The 23071-nt window shown below is 41.1% G+C and overlaps 3 protein-coding genes and 1 long non-coding RNA gene across 6 annotated transcripts in view; 2 read left to right on the top strand and 2 right to left on the bottom strand.

Moving 5' to 3' along the window:
• Cad99c (cadherin 99C) overlaps positions 1-13721 on the top strand; it is a 92107-nt gene extending 78386 nt beyond the window's left edge. For both annotated transcript variants that reach the window (XM_070670149.1, XM_070670150.1), the window contains 16 exons: positions 2493-2642; positions 2895-3113; positions 3231-3425; positions 3617-3904; positions 4042-4359; positions 4748-4888; positions 5291-5575; positions 6127-6300; positions 6779-6988; positions 7507-7638; positions 7721-7837; positions 7923-8321; positions 8580-9205; positions 9950-10180; positions 10697-10926; positions 11138-13721. In XM_070670149.1, the coding sequence (XP_070526250.1) occupies positions 2493-2642; positions 2895-3113; positions 3231-3425; positions 3617-3904; positions 4042-4359; positions 4748-4888; positions 5291-5575; positions 6127-6300; positions 6779-6988; positions 7507-7638; positions 7721-7837; positions 7923-8321; positions 8580-9205; positions 9950-10180; positions 10697-10926; positions 11138-11457 (4035 nt within the window). In that variant the 3' untranslated portion in view covers positions 11458-13721. The remainder of the gene's footprint in view (positions 1-2492; positions 2643-2894; positions 3114-3230; positions 3426-3616; positions 3905-4041; positions 4360-4747; positions 4889-5290; positions 5576-6126; positions 6301-6778; positions 6989-7506; positions 7639-7720; positions 7838-7922; positions 8322-8579; positions 9206-9949; positions 10181-10696; positions 10927-11137) is intronic.
• Positions 5-14690, bottom strand: LOC139110404 (uncharacterized). Its single transcript, XR_011546994.1, has 5 exons — positions 14489-14690; positions 14257-14386; positions 13841-14143; positions 13703-13746; positions 5-488 (listed from the first exon to the last, which is right to left on the bottom strand). It is a non-coding gene; the product is annotated as an uncharacterized lncRNA (long non-coding RNA).
• Positions 14691-15297: 607 nt separating this feature from the next.
• Positions 15298-22717, top strand: LOC139110292 (tetraspanin-11). Of its 2 annotated transcripts, XM_070669939.1 has the most exons (9): positions 15300-15839; positions 16460-16542; positions 16878-17090; positions 17199-17384; positions 18513-18635; positions 18961-19014; positions 19084-19176; positions 19253-19336; positions 19619-22717. In XM_070669939.1, the coding sequence occupies exons 2-9, from the start codon at positions 16495-16497 to the stop codon at positions 19679-19681; spliced, it is 864 nt and encodes a 287-aa protein (XP_070526040.1). In that variant the 5' UTR covers positions 15300-15839; positions 16460-16494; the 3' UTR covers positions 19682-22717. The 2 variants fall into 2 exon arrangements, with proteins under 2 accessions (XP_070526039.1, XP_070526040.1); XM_070669938.1 differs by having other exon boundaries at positions 15298-15839; positions 19084-19336.
• LOC139110293 (carbonic anhydrase 1) lies at positions 21146-22583 on the bottom strand. The gene is made up of 5 exons (XM_070669942.1): positions 22526-22583; positions 22121-22390; positions 21701-21957; positions 21361-21585; positions 21146-21265 (listed from the first exon to the last, which is right to left on the bottom strand). The coding sequence occupies exons 1-5, from the start codon at positions 22581-22583 to the stop codon at positions 21146-21148; spliced, it is 930 nt and encodes a 309-aa protein (XP_070526043.1).
• Positions 22718-23071: the final 354 nt, after the last annotated feature.

Raw genomic sequence — 23071 nt, 5'->3', positions numbered from 1 at the left:
AAGTAGACTCGCGAAAATTCAAACAACCTGGCTCGCGCGGTTAAAGACCGGATCGTATTTCCGCCGCCGACGCGGTGTTACTTAATTTAATTGTACTTTTTACTACGGGGTCTGCGCGGTATTTTATTACTGGCGGCAGCTCCACCGTGTAAAATGAAACGAGCGAACATTTCTGCGACCTTACTGATGGGCGAGGATCTCGGTGGATCCCGATAAGTGCTCTCCTTAGGCTAAATTGAAACGAGCAATTTTTTGCGGGAGGGCCCGGTCGCGAGGGGTCTCTGCACATGTAAGGGTTTCACGCTAGGACACAATGGGTGCTTTTACCAGCCTGGGTTTTTTCGTTAATTTTATAGCCGCCTCTGGTCACAGCTTCTCGCAAGCGATCAGTTACCCGTCATTTTAATGTATAAAAAATTTATTTACCTGAATAGATGTGTTCCTGTATTCGTCCATTACATCAGCCGTTCATAGTTTCCGTAACTGTCCTGGAAAAAAAAAAAGGAATATGATTAATGTCTGAATAAATATATATAAATTACATTTAAAGTAACGAGAAGCGTCAAAGTATTATTGTAAGACATGTACATACACCCCCAGCTTATTTAACGTTACGTAAACGTTTTCTTTAACGTAAGAGAAGCAAGATTAAATGACGCACGCGAAGCGCGAGCTTTGTGACGCTTAGTAAATTAGTATGCTCGATATCCCCGTGCTAAATTACTCTTTAAAAAGAAAGTAAAAGAAATGATTCTAAGCTCGCTATATACTTATCGCGCTTACACAATGCGATTTCGTTCACCGACTTCATTATCTTTTATGAACGTCGCGGAATATTTCACTCGAAAATGAGATTCCTTCGGTTATTACGGCCGCCGAGGTTTTTGCTGAAATCTAATTCGAGGCAATACCCTGTATTTAAAACGGAACGTTGCACGAGGTCGCGGCGCTTCGCGACGTAATATTATAGAATCCGAGGCAATCCGGGTCGGTCTCACGTCGATTTACGGGCGCGTCAGAGACTCATATTCATCCCCTCGACGTTCGTACGTCGCAGTCGTGGCCGTTGCATCGTCGGCTGCAATTTCGTGCATGTTCGAAATTGCGCGATCGGCTGCACGGCGCGAGCAATCGGACGTCAGAAGGGAGGAAAAAAAAGAAAAAAAGAAAAAAAAAATGCGATTGAATTCTGGATGCTGCGCCGCGCCGCGCCGTCATTAAATGATCCCCGGCGGGCGGCCGTTCCCGTAAGCGGGACGAAATGAAAAAGGCAAGTGGATGCGCCGCGCGCCCATTATTACTATTGGTATACGGAATATGGTCTCGGCTGCGCGCCCATAGTCAAGGGTAATAGTCATTTTCCCGCGCTCATGGTCGTCTCTCGCTCTCCGGCGAGCCGCGGAGGATAAATCGGCCACGGTCTCGCATAATCGCGGCGAATCTCCCCGAGACGAGGACGCCGATCGATCTCCCAGCCTCTCGATTCGGATTAAACCGCGGCAGGTGCGGTTCATTTGAATATTATGTGGAACAAACGACCGGCTTCTGATCCGCTGCTCCTTTTAGCGAGCCACCGTAGCTACCGCGGAACAACGTTTCCACGATCGCTTTGATAATGTAGATTACGTGATTCGTAATGGAAGGGCCTCGTTTAGCAATCCGCGAAAGGTCCGGAGTTGAACCGTTTCGCGTTAAATATCGAACGTATATTTTTTAATGAACTTTTTTTTTTTGTATAAAGACCTTTGGAAATTTTTGGGTCACGACGATCTCCTAGAATGTACCTCTCGACATGCTTCAATAGGGAAGAATGTGCGATTATATTGAAAAGGTTAAGTTTACGAGATGATCCACATGCCGCGGAGGCCGATGTATACATTTTTGCAGTTAAATGCATCGTAACTCATATGGCATACGTTGGAATATGTACTCTAAAACGCGTATATATACTTTATGTGGCACTTTTGGAAGTCTTCTTACGATCTTCCCAGAGTAATGAAAGTTACAGTAACGGGCTGTTTTTATTTAGAGCACCTTATAAGTGGTCCAAGCCCGTTATTGCATAAATAGGGTCACCGAAGAGAACGGAAGGCGTAAAGAAAGAGACGAGACTTCTCCCGAGGCGACAGTAGAACTGGTACCGGATCGCGATCGTGTGTGCGTGTACGAAGACGAGAAATAAAAGAAAAAAAAAAGAAAAATCCCGACATGTTTGTTCCTTTCATGCACGTAGCGACTATTGAAAATATCAATATGATCGTGACGCGTCAAAACCGCAAGATTAATGGCGCGTTATCGCCGTCGACTTTCATACGTCATACAACTTTTTTATTCGCGAGGGTTGAAAAAGTAGATAAAGACATTTTTTATATTCTATTACCCACGTTTCTTTTTTTTTTCTTTCCATCGACAGAGTGCGGAAGAGCGAAATATTGCTCGGCGAACAAAATTCTTATATTTCAGTGGCAATAAAGCTAGTCGTTTTATTGCAGGATCGAGCGAGGAACGTCTCCGAGAGATTTACCTCCACGACCACGTTGACGGTGAACATACGAGATGACGACGACCAAGACCCGTCTTTCATTTATCAAGGATGCATGCTTCTGGACGGCGCCTGCATCAATCCGGAATACTCGGCATCGGTGAGCCTTACATTATTACCGCGTTGATTGTGAAACATTGTTACTACGATTGGTGCACGTATTAGCATCGAGGGGATCGCTTCAACGAGGCGTTTCCTTGTCGCTCTATGTAAATTTATAATGCCGAACAATTCGAGCGTAATCGAATACGCGCGCCTAATCGGGCGGCGATATCTCACCGTTCGAATTCACGTGGCTAATAAATCGGTACAACCGGTTCTCCAAGAGCGATTGTCTTTTTCTTTCCGTCAGGTATCGAGCGGAGTGTTATCCGGCATTCTCAATATCTCCCCCGAGAAAATACAGGCGGTCGACATGGACAGTATAAACGCGCCGATCCACTATTCCTTTCTCAGCGGAAATCCGCCAAATTACCGGGACTTTTTCGAGATCAATTCTAACACCGGAGCAGTGAAGCAAATCAAAGCTGTTGACACAACAGTGACGAAGAAGTTCGATATTATTATTAAGGTAAATATCGGTATCACAGTTTCAATATCTTGTGTAATTTAATTCGTTTTTTTTTCTTTCTTTTTTTTTTATTAATAGAATATGTAATAGTTTGATTTTTTTTTTCTTTTTTTAAAGGCGGTTGAAGTGTCGGAGACAAAGCGATCGGCCACTGCTAAATTAACAATCATCGTCAAACCGGTTGACAGTAACCCACCCGTTATAACGGCGTCAAGCATCGAAGGCTTCGTCGACGAGAACGCTCCGATCGGCACAAAGGTCATCGATGAAAGCGGTAATCCCATTGTGCTCACCGTGTCGGATGCTGATCTGGTGAGTCTGATTCCGTAGAATCGATCGATTTCTATTTAATGAAGCGCAACCGAGGTGCAAATCGACCGTTTAATTATCTTCATTATTAACGAATGAGGTTTGTATCGGGCTGATGAAATTGGTGTAACATGAAATTATTTTCTCCTTTTTTTTTCCTCCCCCCGCTTAAAAAAATACTTGTCTTTGTTTAGGGACCGGATGATCCGAAACCGACGTATACGTTTGAGCTAACCACAAGTTTCTTCGCGATCGATCCATCCGGCATTCTCGTCGTAAACGAGGAGAATTTGGACCGAGATCCTCCGAGTCCCGGACGTTTTCGATTTCAGGTGGTCGCCCGGGAAAAAACGGGTGTGGCCGCGTCGTCACCTCTATCGTTTGTCGTGACGTTAAATGACGTTAACGATAACGCACCCCTGCTACCGATGATGCCACCCATTACCGTTCAAGCGGGAGAGACGAAAAGACAAATAGCTAAGGTGGTGTCCACGTTTTAATTCATTAACACTTTTGCACGTATCGATAATAATTTAAAGCCGCTTACACGATTGTTATCGATTGTTGAAAGGCGTAAGGCTTCGGGGAGGGGAAAAATTAATTTTTGAATCTCGCGCAGGTGGAGGCTACGGACAATGACGAGGGCGAGAACGCCGAGATAACGTACAGCATTTATCACGTGTCGAACAACGGGCTGCAAAAGTTTAAGATAGACCCGAAGACCGGCGTTATCGAGTCCGTCAGAAAACTCAACGCTGGTGAGCAGTACAGCATCACCGTACAGGCCACCGACAAGGGTGGCAAGTATTCACAGACAATCGTCGAGGTGAACGTCATTCCCGGGCCCAACACCAGAAGCCCCGTGTTCCAGCAACCGGTGTATGAGGTGCAAGTCAGCGAGGGAGCCTCCATCAATTCTACAGTCGCGACTATCACGGTGAGTATTCTCGATATGATGTCCGTCTCTCATCGATGTTTTATTTTAAACTCCAACCGCTCTGACAGAAGCACTGTATCCGCTCGATATGTACTTCAATTACTTTTTTTGTCTTTCTCTCTTTCTCTTTATCTATCTCGACCTATCGCGCTGATGAAGCATTCGATTTGCGCTCTTTTATTTATACCTAAAGCTTTTTTAATTAAAAAAAAATTTGTTTGCTTTACGCGAAAATTATTATTTTAAATAATTATCTTTTATTGCATATCTTTCTTTTTTTTTTTTTTAATTATACGACTTCTATTCGATCCGAATTCTTATCTCTCTGTTAAAAAAAAAGAACGCACAGGTCGTAATTTTAATGTAACATTATCGATCAACGTTATAGGCCGTCGACCCAGAAAACGATCCGGTGTCATACTCGATAGTATCGGGGAATGACTTGCGCCAATTTGCGATCGGCGACAAATCAGGCGTTATTACCGTTATAAGGAAGCTGGATAGGGAGGATCTGACCCGATATCAGTTGGTAAGCCAATATCGTCAAACACCGTAGCACGAACTTCCTACACCCTCTGCTACAAGCCAATGCACTTCTCGCTTTACACCGCTTTCTACCGAGAGCTTTTATCTAATCTAAGGAAACATCGGTGCGTCTCTCCCTTCGCTTGTAAACAAGTAGTTACGCTAAATCGAATTTTTAAACGCATTAAGCGAAATTTTCAGCGCACCCTACTTACTTTCTAAAGAAAATGTATATATAATTATATATTTTACATATATTTAGCATGCAATTTTTTTCTACGTCTATTTTCTTTTCATAAAAATTTTCCTAAAGGTTTTCCTTAAAAGGAATATTAAATTAGAATAAGTTTAAGGAAGAATTTTTTTTTTTTTTTCGCAACGTAATAATATTATTAATTTAATATAGTTGATAAAGGCCGAGGATACCGGCGGCCTTTATAGCACGGCGACGGTTAATATCATGGTCACCGATATCAACGACAAGAATCCCGAATTCGTGGGTCTTCCTTACGAGTTTACCGTTAAGGAGGGCGAAGCACGTAAATTAATCGGTCGCGTTCACGCCGAGGACGCTGATGAAGGTATAAACGCCGAGATAACTTATTTCGCGCCTGACGATATTCCTTTTACCGTGGATCCCGAGACCGGGGACGTCCTGACGAAAATTGTGTTGGACTACGAGCAGAATGACGTAAGTTTTGGGAAAAGTTGCGTCAAGCGATGCATAAAAGCTTATTCTAAGTAAAGTCTCTTTGAATACCACTATGCAGTTTAATCATAGACTTTCCGGGAATGCTCTTCCGTTTGACGAAAGCTATAAAGTGTGATTACAACTTGAGAATGTTTACAACGAAATGGCTTAGTTTAAACTCGGATTGCGCGAGAAGACATCATCATAATTAAATCACAATTGTGCTATTGTGTGCGGAGACAAAGAGGCCGGACAAACTACATGTCTGAAAGTTCACGTGGTTGTCGTCCGCAGAAACGAAACGCGCAGAAAGCTTTAATGCTAATAATGTGATGCGGCATTATCTTCGTGTTTTTATGAAACTTTTAATCTCATTAGAAACAATGTTGTAATTAAAATATTTTAAAATCACGTGTAATATTTACGTAAGCTTCTTTTTCATTCCGATATATATTTTTTAACTTTGAAATTAAAATTTTTTTAATAAAATCGTGATTCTTCCGAGATTGTATTTATTGAGTGTTCACGAAATATTTATGTAAATTTTGCAGGAATACAAATTTGTGGTAACTGCGAGAGACGGCGCACCCGATTATCGTTTAGCAACCGCGACAGTCACAGTTAAAGTCATAGATATCGAGGACGAAGTCCCAGTCTTTCACCAAAGCAGTTACGAGGCACGTGTCAAGGAAAACGTGCCCGACTATAATGTAATTCAAGTCACGGTGAGTCGTATGTCAAACCACAGTGATACCGTTCATAATAATGGCTTCTTTCGATTGAAAAACATGCAAAGTGCGATTGGAATACTATTAAAAGCTATTGGCCCGTTAGTTTGTATCAGCACCGCGGTTCGATTTAGCGAGTCTCGAACGGTGATCTGTTTAACGCCGCATTTCGATGCGAGGCGCTCGCATTAAGATAAAACGTTCCTATTTCCTGGCGCGTAGGCACCCCGCGCGCGAAATTAGTTCTGAAGTAGATCATAATAAGGTGAGATGTAATTTCATCGAGGATGAACGAGGCTCACTTGTCAAGGAGTTTCGAAAGTTTATCGGATAATCGAGACGTACACTCGTCGTGACGCGAAAGATATTCGTGTTACCCGCGTCGTCGGCGATTTCCATTTGCCGGCCAAGTGGAAAGGATAGTGCGTTCTAGCTCATCTTACTTGGGTTTTGAAGCTAATGCGATTATTTCTAGGCCGATGATCCGGACACAAAGAAGCAAATTACGTACATGATTAAGCAAGGGGATACCGAACTCTTCAGCATAGACCCTAAGACTGGAGTAATAAAAACTGTTCGCGGTCTCGATTATGAAAGCCAGAGCCAGCACGTACTTATCGTGGGCACCGAGGAAAACACCAGTGATTTACCTGGCTCCACCACCCGCGTTGTTATTAATGTTCAGGTATATATTTTTTTGCCAGTGAAAACTGATACTTTCTTCATGGTAGCTGCCGATATTTACCATCGATCTGCCGTTATCGTTTATTATCGCATCGTGAACTCACGCTACTTTTAGAATTTCACCTCGCGCGGACAACTAAAACTTTTATCGATTTTCATTTATGATATTTCGCGCGAAAAGAGATTATAAGAAACTTTTTATTTTAAAACGCGATCCCCTGCAAATTAATGATCCACCACGTTTCATGTAATCAAATAAAATTTACTCGAGTGAAGTATATATACAGCTGTAATTTTTCAAAGTGGGAATCTTGAGTTGAAATATTAAAACGGGAATTAATTACCTATTACAGTCTCAGGAATTAATTCATGGAATTGATTCAGCAGAACCGGTTCACGTTGATCGCATTAATATCATAATCAAGGGCTGCCCTGTCATTTATCGTGCTTCGACTGCTCTTAGTTTAACTACATCTTATTACTCGACATATTAATAACATTCTAAACGATTCATGGCAGGACGTAAACGACATTCCACCGGTATTTACGTCGGTCCCGCGTCCGATTACGCTAGACGACGATGTCCCTATTGGGACGACCGTGATCGATCTCGTCGCTGCGGATTCTGATGGCACCGCGCCCGGAAATCAGGTATATTATCCTCCTCCATGCATCTTATTTTCTTGTTAAATCAAAAAAAAAAAAGGTATTTTCACCGAGCTTGATACCGTAGGTCCGATACGAGATCATCGGTCGCGGCATCGCCAGCAAGTACTTCGTAATCGATCCTGACACCGGCGTACTCCGAATACGAGACGATCTACGCAAGGAGACAGACTCCGAGTATCAGGTACTTGAACCTTGGTATATATATCTTAACGCTAATCGTTGTCTTTTTTATCTACCTCACCTACGTAAATAATTCTTTTTCTCAGGTCGACGTGCGTGCATACGATATGGGAGAGCCCCAGTTATCATCCGTGACGAGCGTACAGGTTTTCGTGCGTCACGTGGCGACGGTACCGCCAGAAATCGGCCTAGGCTTCGCAGAAAACTCGTATAATGTGGAGGTGCCCGAAGACGCGGGCAATAACACGCAAATAAAGATAATTACTATCATCAACAGTCACGCTCATGACACCACGCCGCTCAGATGCGAGATTTATAGCGGCAATGAGGAAGGCCTGTTCGAAACGAGCATCACCGAAGAACGAAATTGCGCCCTAAGACTGAAGATAGGAGCGTTGGATTACGAAACGACGGAATCTTACCAAATTAAGATAAAGCTCGAGTCTCTCACGGGCCTTTTAAATTCCGGCAGAAACACGACGATGGTAAGACGCGATAAATTCTAAATTTAAAACAAGAATTTTTATAATCCAAATAAAATCGTAGCCGCCGAATCAAATATTAAAAAATTGCAACACGTCGATATGTACGTTAAAAAAAAAACAAAAGTATTCCGCAGATATATTTTAATTAGAAATTTTTATATAACGAATATTTCTATTTAGATACCATTCAACTAATTAAATTTTACTAAAGATTAATTGAAATGTCTTTAATTAGAAGGAAAACGCTTTTGATCGCAGGTAAAGATTCAGGTGCTGGACGTGAACGACAACAAGCCCGAGTTTATCTTTCCGGAAGCGAGCCAGGAGCTTACGAGAGGTCGTTACTTCGCGGCGATACCACGTACTGCACAATTCGCGTCCACCGTTGTGCAAGTGAAAGCTCACGATAAAGATAACGGCAAATATGGCAAGCTGGAGTACAAGATCCTCGAAGGGCAAGGCTCCGGTTACTTCGCTATCGACGGTTCTACCGGCATTATTAGGACAACGGCGACATTTGACCACGTTGACGCGAGCGAGCTTCCGTTCAAGTTCGACGTTCGCGTACGCGACAATCCTAATGCGACAGACAACTATAACGCGATCGACGCACCAGTGATCGTCAATCTTATCGGGGAAGAAAACCTAATGATTTTAGTAGTGCAAGATGCAGCGCCGGACGTGCTGCAGAAAGAGGCCGGCAAAATAGCGAATGTAATCGAGCAGAAGAGCGGCTTGCTCATCGGCATTGACAGAATCACGGCGAGGAAGATGTTGAAGAATGGGACTATCGAGACGTTCCCTCAGGACTCTGACGTGTGGTTCTACGCGGTCGATCCGACCACAGAAACTATATTGAATAGAAACAGCACCAAAGTGCAAAGGTATGTTTCTCGACGTGAATGCGTGCATGTGTTAGAAAAATTTAAATCTGGAAACTTTGTAAACAGCTCTTTCCAAATTAATTTGAAATGTCGGTCGGATTTGTGTTTTAACAAAATAATTACGTTGGAAAATCTGGTTTTTATCGCAATGTCACTTTAACTCCTCCGCTGTGGATTATATATGCACGTTAAAATCATAACTATCTCGCATTTATTTATAGAACGGTATTCTGTAATTGCTGCTATCCGTAATGTATTCTGTAATGCTGCTTCACGTTGGAATGTGCTTTCAGACATTTTCATAAATGCAATATGATCCAATTATTTTGAAGCATTTTGGAATTAATAGACGCAACAAGAAATCGTAAAAATAAAAATCTTTTATATTGTTGCTGTGGTAATTAATAATTTAATAATTTAATAAAAAATCTTTTCAAATCCATTGCTTTAACGAAGTCCGAACAAAATGTTTTCTCAATTGCAAGTACTTTGAAATTATTTGTACAATATTTATGTATATCAAATTATTAGAATCTTTTTTCGTAAATTTTCTAATACGTATAAATGCAATCTTACGGTTAGCCCTCTTCGTAACTTAAATCAATATCAAACTAGGTCGAGTCTGAAAATCCGTATTTAATAATGAAAGACACGTTCCCCGTGAGCATTGAAAGGTCAGTTACGACGTTTGATTGCGCAACATTTGACCATGAGCAAATATTAAAAGCGCTGAATGCTCGATAGGTCCATCATGGATAAATCGGCTATGTCAAACATCACCTTTGACGTATCTACGTTAGTGCGGGCAAATGCTATCGACATTCATGCACCCGTGATGCCACCCGAGCCTGTGCGAACGCAAACGGCCATCGCATTCAGCGGAGAAGTATTTCCGTACGCTCTAATCATTATCGCCTGCGTGATCCTAATACTCGGAATCGCCGGTATCATATACATCTGCATCTCCTGGTCTAAGTAAGTGCTACATTTACATATATGATTTTTATGCCGACGCGTTCTATTATAATTTTAGACTTGTGAAATGTATCGTTAAATACGTCTACGAAAAGATTTTTTGTAAGATTAAAAAAAAATTGGTTTTCAAATAATTCCGCAAACTTGAAGTAACAGATATCGCACACTTTTTGCATCTTATTTCAATGAAAATAGCCGTGACCATACACGTGAACCGAAATGGAAACCTTCGCAGTTAGTATTACAGTTTTAGTGTTATTACGATCACGTGGAAGTATCATTTCACAAGCGTGAATATTCATTAGACTCGTCATGCGCGAACTATGCAAATTTATATTACTCTTTATTATCTCTATTAAGTTTAATTGTGTTTTCCGTTTTGGATACCTTTGCAACACATTTATTGCATCGACGTTACCGTACTAAACTAGCTAACTCTCTGCGTTTACTTTCGCGATGGAAAATTTTAAGCTGTTCGCGGGGCTTTCTCATCGTGAAAATGTATTTATTGCCTAGGTATAAAGCATACAAGGAACGTATGCAGCGCATGTACGTCGTGCCACGATACGATCCCGTCTACGTAGAACCTAATTTAAAGGAATATGAGACGCAGGTGCTCCAGATGAGCGTGCCTGTCGACGACAATGACAGCTGCAACGACCTACAATTGGATTTCAGTAACAAGAATCACGCGTTTAGCTTGGACAATGTCAGTTATATCACCAAAGATCACGGAGACAGCACAGGTAATTCGAAGAAAACGACAATACGTAATACAATGCAAGCTAAACTCATTAAAGAATCCACAGATAATAGTTACGTAATTTGTTGGTCATTATAATTCTTTAATAAGAATTATTTTCTTTAGAAGATTAACACGACGTGAATTCTTCATGAATAATATGCATCATTTATATTCTATCCGAGGTATAACGAGTTTACGTGCTCTGTTTTAAGGCCAGCAAAGTCCCGTTAGCTCTGAGGCGGCGACCACGGCGCGAGCATCTAGCATCGTCGGCAATCACGGCGATACCAACATCCACTCTCTACGACGGTCCACCCTGGGTCGAAAAAATCATAGCGCGAGTAACACGAACACCCTGAACAACCGTGACGCTACACCGGTACTTAATCCCTTGTACAATCACAGCAACGATCTTCTAAGCCCTAGTCCGTCCAACGACAATGTCACCTTTAGGGAGAGGAAGGATTACTCGCACCTCGGGTTTACGTATCTGGGCGATCAAAGTCCGGTGGAAACCACGACGGAATTATAAGTTTCACGATCCCGAGAAACGACACGCGAACGCTGATCACTTTAAAGACTGTCTTCGAATTATACATATCCGTGGAAAAGAAAGATTGTAGTCCTAGACATGAATACTTACAGCAATAATTTTTTTTTTTTTTTTAATTCTTTTAACATGACTAAGATCAATAACTGTGATGAACGTAACATTTTGTTTTATATCAAAGTTTAATCGATAGTAACGTATTTAAATTTTCTAAAATTTGAAACGTTACGCATGAAAATCCCATCGAGTAATATTGTCCCGCGTTCGTGATATTCGTAAAATCAACATTGACCTGCCTTTCATCCGTGACAAGCGGATTAATAATTTTGCATTTAATTTCGACGAATGCGTGAAAAATGTAACGATAAGAGGATTCGGAACCACGTTTGACGCCATGTAGCTCGCATTTTTCTTTGACGTGTTAAGCAACCCTAAAGCGCCATACGAAGTGCACACGTGAGCTTATAAATAGTTGAATGACTTCGTACCTATATGCTTTTCTTTTCATATGTCATCTTCTGAATGTGTACCAACGTCGGTGTGTCTCAGCACGTGCAATGTAACCGCGGAATTCCCGACGGGACACATTCTGAACTAGTTGCTTCGCATGTGATATCCATAAAAGAGCAGCGTTGTGGCGTTCAAATACGGCGACGGAACGAGGCCGTGAAAATATTGCGCGTAAAAGGCGACTGAAAGAGAGCGCGCGCATATTCTTTAGAACTGGCTTGCGTTCCGTGTGATTTAACTTTAAACCAAGCATCGCATTTTCGCGTCGAAGCTGACAAGAGTTTTGCCAACGTATTGTAAAGCCTACGAAAAACTACCAACGCGTTGTGTTATTCATCCCAAGCCCGTGATTATCCCGATTGCATGGAAACGCGGAAAAAAATCGGTGTGCAATAGTCATTCCTTGATTAATAATTTCGACACACTTTTAGCTTTTTGTAGGATACTCGTAAAGTTTTGCCCGTGATGCGTTAGTGTACATTTTACTCATAAAGCGAGGGGACGGGAAACAGAAATACCACTGCGACTCGGATCCGCAGGCTTGCGATTCGAGGACGAAGCTGTAATATTTGTTACGTTGTACGAACGGCGTGTACACTGAAAAGCAGATCTGGCGTTTGTCGCGGCGACTGCGGTTAGCGTGTAATCTTGGCGTGGTGTACGTCGAGTCTTACACGAAGCGCATAGTACGTGTTCCACGAGCCGGCCGCCGAGGAGATTCTAGAGAACGCGCTCCGCAACTTTTACCCCCCGTCCTCGACGGCCGAGGAGACGAGAGCAAACGCCGTATCTACCTTTCAGTATACTTGTGAGTGTATGTCTCCACGCGAGTACCATATTGGCTCGCGCAACCTTGCAAACGGTCGATCTCGATCACGTTTTGTACTATAATACATTTTTATTTATATAGTCGCAAGTTTGCTCATGTCATTACGATGTAAACCACAATTAACCGAGACGGCGGCGCGTGCTGCTCGCGCGTGATCGCGGAAATGCCGTAAAGTTTCATGGTAGCGATCGCGCTTCTACGGCAGCTTGTTTGCGTTTTGTTCACACGACCGCGCCGGCGGTAATTAACGGCTGCCATGTGGAGAACGCGTCATCGACACCCGCGACGACGCGAGTCGCCGGGTGCGTGCTTAATTAGGCATGTGCAATTGTCCGTTTCCTCTACGTAATTTCGACCACGCCATGCGACTTCGTGGACCGGGAGGTCGACGGTTCCGCGGGAAAAGACATTGAATGGAACGACATTGAGAGAATTGAGTGCGATACGACTTGATTGAATGCATGTCTCTAGTCGTATACAGCGGACGTCCACTGCCGTACAACTTATAAGCTACGTTTTATATACGGAACGATAAAGAGAGAGAGAGAAAAAGAAGAAAAAAAAATCACGTGTACGCGTTACAAGTGTTCTCCGATTATAGCGTTGATACCTTTACTTATAGTTGTATAATATTTAAGCGCGAATTTTGTAAAAAATTGTTAATACTTAATAATAAATTTATTATATTTACATAACTATTGTAAATTTATTTCACCTGTGACTGACCACGCAATGCGAAATGCGAAACGGCTTTACGGGGACCGCGAGATGTTAAAATTCATTTTTTTTTAATACTAGAAGAAACCATGTGCGCGCTACGCGCGCGCTATTTTTTAAGAGACCCATATTAAACTGCATAAACTACGGAAATAAAATCAGAAGACTCACCATTCTGCATGAGCGTCAGCGGAGTTGAAGAATTCTGCCGGTGACTGTAACATAAAAAAGAAAATATTAATATAGACATGTCAGTTATGAGATTAATAAAAAAAAAAAAAAGATTTTTTTTCTTTAATTTACACTTACTTAAAAGTTGCTCCGCCGATGCAAGATGCCCCCCGGGCCTGCTCCTCCTCTCAGATGGGACGTGAAGTCATCCTTTCTTAGCACTGGTCACTCGCGAACACCCCGACCGTGATTTTACAACCGCGAAAATTATCGATTACTTCCGCGTGTTCCTATCCGGTACTCGCGTTTAAAATAAAGCCGAAAAACTACGCCCGAATACTTAGCGAAATTCACGGAACGACCGACGAACCGGTTCGTATGATTCTTAAGATCGGCGGTGACGGCACTTTCGTTGACGGTGGTGAATAGAGCTGCGTTAATCTGTAACAAAAAGAAATATATAATTTAATTTTAGACATGCTGCAAATAATTACAAATAAAATTTTCCATTACAACAAGCTGCTAGTTTTATGTTTCGAACGAGTAATTCTTACCCGTGGGGCTGCTCCGTTCATACACGATGCTTTTCCGAAGCCTCCTCCTCCTCTCAGAATGTCGGACCTCCCGTCAGAGTGTGGCTAGCATCCTCTGAGTCCATTTAAACTTGATCCTCGCCCTGGTTACCTGCAAGCAAAAAGCCCAGATAATTAAAGCTGCACGAGTCCACGCAACACTTCTGAAACAAAGATTATTTCGCAGAGATGTACACGTGAGGATATAACTTACTTAGAGGAAAGGAGCGTAATCACACGTGCTCGCCTAAGGTGGATGGGGAGGAGACGATAGTTTTCTCGTGCCGGGCGATTTGCGTTAAAGGGAAGTACGTATTAATTTCGGCACGTGGCTGCTGTACAGTGCGTAGTACGTGTGTACTCGCGCGACCGCTGGAGAAGGATAAAGCGAGAGTGGGAGTGGTGGGGGAATACACCTAACGCGCGGCACGTATGCTCGCGCTCGCTCTCACCCCCCCGCCTCCTCCACCCCCTCGCCCCCCCCCGCGGCTATCTATTCGTTACTTTCGTTAGATTTATCGCGAAGACCGCCTTTGCCTGGACATATTTATTTAAATATTAAAATTAAATCAGACTTTAAAAAATCGCCGATTTGACAACCGACGTTGACTCTCGCTTGGCTTGCTTGACGCCAAGCGAGAGAAACCTAATCAACGTCGGTTTTAAGCGGCCACAATTAAAAAAGCTACATCATGCGTCACCCACTAATTTTTTAAGATAGGAGAGAATCACGTAATTCGCTTCGTTATTTAATTTCAAGTGCTTTAGGCGGTTCGAAAGGAGCGCTTACCGCTAACTAATTAAAATAATGTATCTATTTTAATTGGGAAGTCGGGAATTGTATTTTGAGCTGCCGTGCGATAAATTGCTCGGTCGCCGTAGCTGCGAGGAGGAAAACGTAACCGTGTCGGGAGGTATCAGCCCGTTGACGGGATCGTTCTGGGAAACGGGTGGGTTTCGTCCCGACGATAGAGCGTCGGCGCCGCGACGGCACGAGCACGCAGACGCATCTGGACCGCGCGTCGCTGACGTAGAAACGAGAAACGAGAGACGAAAGCGGGATTCGAAGGCAGGAGCTCCGTTTTGGCAGGCAATTCTCGGTACGTCCACGCTGGTGACAGTGCATTCGGTCGCGACCCCTCCGCCGTGATCAGCGCGCGAGAAATCGCTTATTATCTCGCGAGATAGGCGGCCGCCGTGTACGCTCATTACGCGAGTAATTACTAAACGTATTTTATCGATTTTCCGACGTATCGACGAGTAACAGGCGGACCCGTCCTCCCTTTGCTAAGCCGACGGCACCACGTAAAACGGACTGTCCGAACGATCGAAGAGCGATGACGTATCGCAAAGAGATCGTGAACCACCTGTGAACTGACTTGGAAAAGCCAAGACAGCGATGGCCTTTGAGGATTACGCTCGAGTTTGTGATCACGGAACGATTGTGTGACGTTGTTTGCGAAATTGATTGTAATTGTGTAATAAAAGTGTGACAGTGTTCGACAGAAGATTGAAACCGAGTGGCACTGTTATCACGAAAGAGTAAACCAACTCGTTTGAGACAGGTAAATGTTTGTACAGTACTTTTAGAATTATTTGTGACGATAATTATAAGTTGGTTCGCTCTTGTTTCATTTTATGATTAAACGGAAGCAATAAAATCGACGGAACGACGAATAGAGACGAGATAATTAATTTTAAATTGCGCAAATTGCAATTTTTCACGTCGGGGTTTTAAGAAGAATTAAATAACAGTGGTACTTACCAATCTTTTTCTCCGACGAATTAGAAGGAAAAACATCAGTGTTATCCTCTTGTGCTTCTGCTAATATTTAACTTGAAGAACCGCAAAGCCATTTTTGTAGGATGACATTTTATTTCTTCAGCGTTATTCGAGAGTTATCGGAGTAACTGAAAAATTTTATGCATGGAGTTATTGAATAAATTTTTAAAATAATAAAGAGTAAAAAAATTTTAATTTTACAATTATTACTTTAATGTAATTATTATCAATTACTTTACAATTTAAAACGATAATAGATATGAATTAAAACGTTATTTGAAAAGATTGACGTATTGAAAATAATCACCTGAACGGAAATTAAATTTAATAATCCCACGACGAGCTCTACGTTCCGCTGCACCCTTGCCTCGTTTACAACATCTTGTTCCGTTATATTTGCAGATTGATGACTAACTGGAAGATTACGGATAGCAAACATGAAATACGTCAAAGTCGCATTGTTCATATTGAATCTATTTATATGGGTAAATAACATGCATGCACATTATAACATTATAAACTAAGTCTAGAAATAACGACACGTGCCACACAAACACTTAAACACGCGGGCGCACCGATTATTAATTTTTCTGAGGTGATTTTATACTCTGGTGTACAATAATTGTTTTTGTATCGCGCCGCATTGTTCCCGCCAGGGTGGAATTTTTATCTCTTACAGAAAACAAAAAGAGTTATCTAAAAGTCTTAACTGCGCAAAACACGTCGTTCCCGCGGGTGACCTAGAATTACCATCCCCCGTCGTAATAAATGAACAATCGGACGTGAAATCACCTGGCTTTTTTATTCTCCCCTTCGGCAGTTGGCCGGCTGCGCGGTGCTCGTTACGGGCGCGTGGTTACTGCTGGAGCCCAGCAACGGGCACATCCTTAATCTCTTCGTCTCCGACGTCAAGCCGCACGAGACTATTAATCTGATAGCCTACAGCCTCCTCGGCATGGGCTTCATCGTCCTCACGGTCGGTTTCTTTGGCTGCCGCGCCACGCTACGCGGAAATCAATGCATCCTCGCCACCGTGAGTGAAATATTTTTATTGCCCTCCGTACGTCGGAGCAACCTGGAGATTAAAATAGACATCGGGTCAGGGTCGGTGATGTTTTTATCGGTGGTCATTTTGCCCTAGTACATGAGCATGCTGATCGCGCTTATCATTACGGAACTGGTGACCGCCGCGATCGGCGGGTTGATGACTTACCAGATACTCTCGGACCTCAAGGGGAGGCTCAGCAATAAACTGATGACGGAGTACGGCCACGACTCGACCAGCGACATCGCTTTCAGCAACAGTCTAGATTTCGCCCAGTACAAGGTACCGTATCGGCGGTGCTCGTCTCGATACTCGTCCTCACGGCATGCTTTGTCCCTCACCGACTATTTCTCTAATAAATAATTCACATTTCTTACCGCACTCGACAATACACACGCAATCGAATGAACAATTATTAATCCTAAACTACGATCGAACAAAAACGGTCATTTACTCACGCGTTCATGTAGATGACTGAGAAATTCACATCAAGCAAATTGATCCGCCGATTTCGACGATCTCTTGGCGCCGAGTATTCGAAAATGTTCGAGAAGTACCAGGAGTTTAAAAAGAACGAAGTCGCGGAAGCTAGGACGCCGCTTTCACCGTCCGCTGGCGCCATCCTTGAACGACGGTGCCAAGCTCGAGTTCAATTCTATCGATGGTCAGAGCGCTGTTCCCGCCAGTTTCGTGGCCACGCCTTTTTTATAATGGTTGCCGTTCCCGCCAACACCGTGGACCCACCTTTTTCGTAATGGTTGCTGTTCACGGCGTTGGCGGGAACGGCGTGCTGACCCGCTGACCATGCCAACAACTTACTATTCCTAACCTCTTTATACTTCTCGAGTGTTTTTGTAGCTTCCGCGCCAAGAAACCCCGGGATTGACTGATGATAGTTTACCTTTTATTTATTAATCAGCTATACGAATACATGATTAAATGACGTGGAAAAGCAACAATTATAAATCCAATTTGATTTAAAATTGCTTTTTTAAGATAGGATATTTTTAATGTCTTTTTGTCTTAACCTTTTCCTCTAAATCTGCGTGCAGTTTTTCCATTGGCGATATTAATTTTTACACGCTTTATAATCGCCAAGTCTGCCTCGGATATACATATTTAATTAAAATAAAAAAAAAAAAATAGAAAAACCGCACGCCAAAGATTGTGTTTGTTCGCGACCGCTATAATGACGCGCAAAACGTACGTATTATTTTCTTATGTGAAATATGTTTAAAAATATATTTACTCTCTTTTTTCCTGCAGCATGTAATATTACACGTGGAAGCGTGCATTATGCAGATTATGTTTCATGCATGATAGAGTCGCATGCGATGTTTTGTTTAAAATCATCTGTCCGACGATACATTTCGCGATGGTACGAAGAGCACATGGATGATTCCATTGCAGTTTAATTGCTGCGGAATATACGGCGATGACGATTACAATGGCACGGCTTGGTGGAGGGACAGCCAAATCTCGGGGACCAAGAGGAAGGTTCCCCTCACGTGTTGCGTTCTCAAAAACAGTGAGGTATTATTTGTTTGACTTAAACTTCACTCTAAATCAAACACGGCTGTCCAGCATCTAAAAGCAGAAAAAAAAAAATACAGCTGACAAAATATGCATATTTCGAAAGCGCAAGAGAGCACTACAAATTATAGAACACTCCGTACATTGTCATTATTTTTCAGTTTACTAAAAATACAAACTGTGGACTAAAAGTTTCTCGTTAATTTTATCTGTCTAAAAATAATCGTAATTTCTTGATTAAATTCCTTTAATTACTGTATCTTAAATGCCCAGTCGAGCTGCGTCTTACGATTCATTAATGAAAGCGAGAGCTTCTGTTTTACAGAACAAGAATACGGGCAGCCCGATGAGCGTCGTTTCGAGGGTGTTTCACAAAAATGTGAGTAAAATGTCGGCGACGAGGTAAACATACGAAAACATTACTTGAGTAATCTTTTGTCGCTGGCAGAACGAGAAGCCGTGGCTACATCCGCTGCCAAAGGATGAGGTCGCGTGTCAAGTAGAAGACAAAGAGGGCCACGAGGGATACAGGCACAAAGGAGTAAGTCTTGCACTGCGAAATGTACAGCTGGCTTGTTGCATTACTATGCATATTTCAAATGAATGGCTCTTCCTAGGGCTGTCTTACAGAAGTTACGGACTGGCTGCAGTGTGGGAGCTTCACATTAGTATTCCTCGGCATGGGCATGGCAGGAATACAGGTAAACATCTTCTTTTATTATTTTTGCAAACTTTCGAAGAAGAAGTGATTTAAAAGTAAAGCATTCTCCGAGTCGAGGCTTCATGATTTTTTCCCGAGAAAGTGCCTTTTTTTTTCTTTAAACTCTTTAAAATATTACTTTGTATAACTTCAATATGTAAACATTTTATTACACAAATTTTTTTCTATCTTTACCTATTCACGGTGACTTTCTTTAAGTGATCTTCTTCTTCGAGGCTTACGTGGTTCGCGAACAGAAAATTATTGTACAAATGCATTTCAGACTTTCGGAATAATAACGTCCGCTTTTCTTTGCCGGAGGATAAGAGATATACAGGAAGAATGATCCAGGGTTCGTAGTCTCAATGAAGTAAAGAGAATGTCGTGGCACGTTCAATCTTTACATTGACAACTTTGGCAGAAGAAACACAATTATTTTGCGTCCTCGTGTACCGCCACTCGCGAAGACTTTCGAAATCTATTTCGAATGTGTGAGTTCGAGATAACGATCGGGCTTTGCAGCTAGAAAATATCACGAGGAAGAAAGTAATCTAAATATTTACTCTGTTCCACAAGGTGTCTGTTCATTGAGAACTTCGAAAATCGAACTTCAAACTAACATGATAAGTGCTACGCTTGAGTTTAGCTCGACTTCTAACTTTGTGCGCGTTTTGCTGCCAATCAGCAATAATGTGACCAATATACCCTACTGTATATACATATACAACATACGCATCTGTGTCGTGTTCAATCTAACTAGTTCTAAGAGATAGCAATGTTGCGATAATATCGCCGGCGTCTCGTGACAAATCATCACCGAGACGTGATTTTCAACATGAATTGTTATTCGTGCGGGGTCTCGTCTTCTTGTAAATACATTTACTAAGATATATATTAAGATGAACATATGCGCTGCGTGCGTGAGAATTTTCGAGTTATTTTCTTTTTTCTGAGAAAATTTATCTGATTTGAGACGGAAAATCATTTTGTCGCACAAAATTATACATGAATTTTTTAAGAAATATCATAAATTTTAAATGTATAAGAAGTTTATGTGTGTGTATATTTAGGGGAGACTGAGGCTGATTGATATAATCGTTAGACTGCTAATTGTTGGTAGTCTAGCTGTGAGATGTGTTAAAGTCGTATAACGCTGATCCACTTCGACTGACATAAGTTTTCGAGGTATACTTAACTAGCCTAGATTCGTAGCTGTAAATCGAACTGAACGAGTTAAACGATTTTATTTATTTAGGTCATATCATTAAATTTTTACTTATACGTTTCTACTTGAGCCTAATAGTATATGTTCAAGATAGAGTGCTAAAATAATCTCTGTGTTTCGATAATTTGAAAGAATCAATCCCAGCTTCTCCTAATAATCGTGTGTGTTAGATCTTTATAGACACTTATCCATTTTAAAACGGATAATGCACATATACAATTATACATGTATATATATATACAATTATTATACATATACACATATATATAAATTGTGTCGTATATTCTTTAAGGGAATGTTTTTCTCTCTGACACTAATTTTCGAAAAATGTATTATTATAACGTGCCAAAAGAATTTATTATACGATGAGTGACACAGACTTTAATATATTCTTATTTTCTCAAAACGCTTGGCAAAACGAAATGTCCTGCGTTTATAGAACGCACCTGAATAATAATAAAGATGTTGTTCTCTTTGTAAGAGATTGTTATTTATATATTTAGTCAGAATTTTTAACATCAGTTTAAAAGATTTTTTTGCACGTGTGTCATTACATAAGCATTTTGATAAAAAAAAATTAAATAATCACTTACGTGACAAGCTGTCTTCGTAAAAATAAACATCACGATCATTTAATGGTTGAACTGGCCGACAATTCAAAAGTATTGGGCCCTCCGTTGAACAGATTTTGCGGAATTTTTTTACCTGCAACAGAAAAGTGCGTTATACAGAATGTCCCATACGTATGTTTGGAACATTCTGTATATTATTCATTAACAAAATTAATTGCGTATATTTACTTGAGATGGAGATATAGCAATCGCTCGTTCTTGAACGATCCATGTGACAATTTCACTGCAGGGTGGCTGGCTGAGAGAGCCACTGTATGTGTAATAATCTCTGTCGAAAGGAGTGAAAATCCATTCCAATGGAAAATGAGGTATGCAAACTTTAGATCCCGGACAAGTAATGCGCCACAAATTGCTCACAATGTGATCAAAGTACGGATTATCCGCTTCATTTATCTGCGTCGTTAAATATACATAAAATAAGCGAAGATAAAAGATTTGTAAGACTAAGTTCGACATTTATAATACATTTGCTAATTTTATTCTCATTGCGTGCGAACAAAAATCATACTTGAAGGAAAAATGAGACGATGACTATTCCATCTTTCGCTCCAAGCGCAACTGCGTCCGCTGGCGATTTAATTCCACGTTTCACATGAACGATTTGTAATTCCATAGGATAACGGGCGTAATCTAAAGTGTGTTCGCTGCCCTCTTCGTTAGACGGTCCCCAATGGAAGAGAACGTTAAAGAAATCATATGTATCGGTCAGAGGCCCTCCTTGCAACTGCGGCCATGTAGTGCTGGTCCAGAGTCCTCGGAGTATCACTGCGTGTTAATATTAAATTATAGTATATTATACAGTATAAATAACTTTAATATTATTAGGAAGTTTATATATTATTTTACTTTATTGCTCTAGCGATACTGTTAAACGTATGAAATGTACTAAATATTTATATTTGTTTGCTTATGGAAAATTCAGTTTTACCTGTATGACCATCATTTGCAATAGTCATTGACAAAGGCCCATTATTGTAATTGCTCCATAAAAGTGGTTCAGATGGTTGCACTACTACCGCGAGTCTAGTAGTGATATTAATAGGCGATTGATTATAACCAGCACTTTCAGGATATAAGTCTTTCCAAGTATGGGGACCATTTGGATGAGCATAACCGAACGAAAACGCTGGTAGATGATAATCGTTTTCCATCCACGAAAATAGTTGCGGCCAGTCCAAAATTTCGGTTAACAACAGCACTAGAACGAAAGAAATTATATTGTAAACGATGTTCAACGGTAAAAATAAATTTTCCAGTTTAGAAATATATAAAAGTTATGTAAAATTCTAGTCTATCGTTATTTTATAATTAAATATTCCTATAAAATACGCACCTATAAGCAGAATGCTGCTACACGCGACCATACATTCCGCTAACGAGAAGGCTAACATTTTTGCGATAAAAATTTATTTGGCATTTATAAAAATATAAATCAGTGAACCTGAAAATCTGCCGTTTCATACAGTGTAATAATTTTTATCTAAAAATGTACATAAATAAAAAATTCTGAAACGTCAAATAATAATTTATCTAAAAGGTAATATAAAGTTTACTTCACCTTGTAAAAATAACATGAAGATAATTCCTAATTAACAATTTTAGTTTCATTAGACGCGGCCGCGGTTTGGCGAATGCGAGTTAAATTAATCGGCTGGCTAACATTCAGGATTGCAACTGCTGAACATAAAATTCATGTCAAAAATACATGTTGCAACTCTGAAAGTTAATTAACCAATTAAATTAACTCGCGTTCGTGACGTATAAATGACATCCAAATTTAAAAACATACACGAAAATTAAAAAAAAAAATTAATGGCACATTTCTGTAGTCCCTATTTAGAAATAAACTTTTAAATATGAAACATTTTTTGTAAATCAA

Source organism: Cardiocondyla obscurior, linkage group LG20 (genome assembly GCF_019399895.1).
Source record: "Cardiocondyla obscurior isolate alpha-2009 linkage group LG20, Cobs3.1, whole genome shotgun sequence".
In the NCBI taxonomy this organism is placed as follows: Eukaryota; Metazoa; Arthropoda; class Insecta; order Hymenoptera; family Formicidae; genus Cardiocondyla; species Cardiocondyla obscurior.
Note: the sequence above shows the minus strand (reverse complement) of the source record. Positions and strands in the feature narration are given on the sequence as shown.

Bases quoted from the DNA above. Each gene is read 5' to 3' on its own strand.
- LOC139110293 (XM_070669942.1), bottom strand. From the start codon at position 22,583: ATGTTAGCCTTCTCGTTAGCGGAATGTATGGTCGCGTGTAGCAGCATT. The intron at 21,958-22,120 runs GTAAAACTGAAT...ATTAACACGCAG, and splicing joins TGCAAATGATGGTCATACAG to TGATACTCCGAGGACTCTGG. The intron at 21,586-21,700 runs GTATGATTTTTG...TTAACGACGCAG, and splicing joins TCGTCTCATTTTTCCTTCAA to ATAAATGAAGCGGATAATCC.
- LOC139110292 (XM_070669938.1), top strand. From the start codon at position 16,495: ATGAAATACGTCAAAGTCGCATTGTTCATATTGAATCTATTTATATGG. The intron at 19,015-19,083 runs GTGAGTAAAATG...TGTCGCTGGCAG, and splicing joins CGAGGGTGTTTCACAAAAAT to AACGAGAAGCCGTGGCTACA. The intron at 19,337-19,618 runs GTAAACATCTTC...AATGCATTTCAG, and splicing joins TGGGCATGGCAGGAATACAG to ACTTTCGGAATAATAACGTC.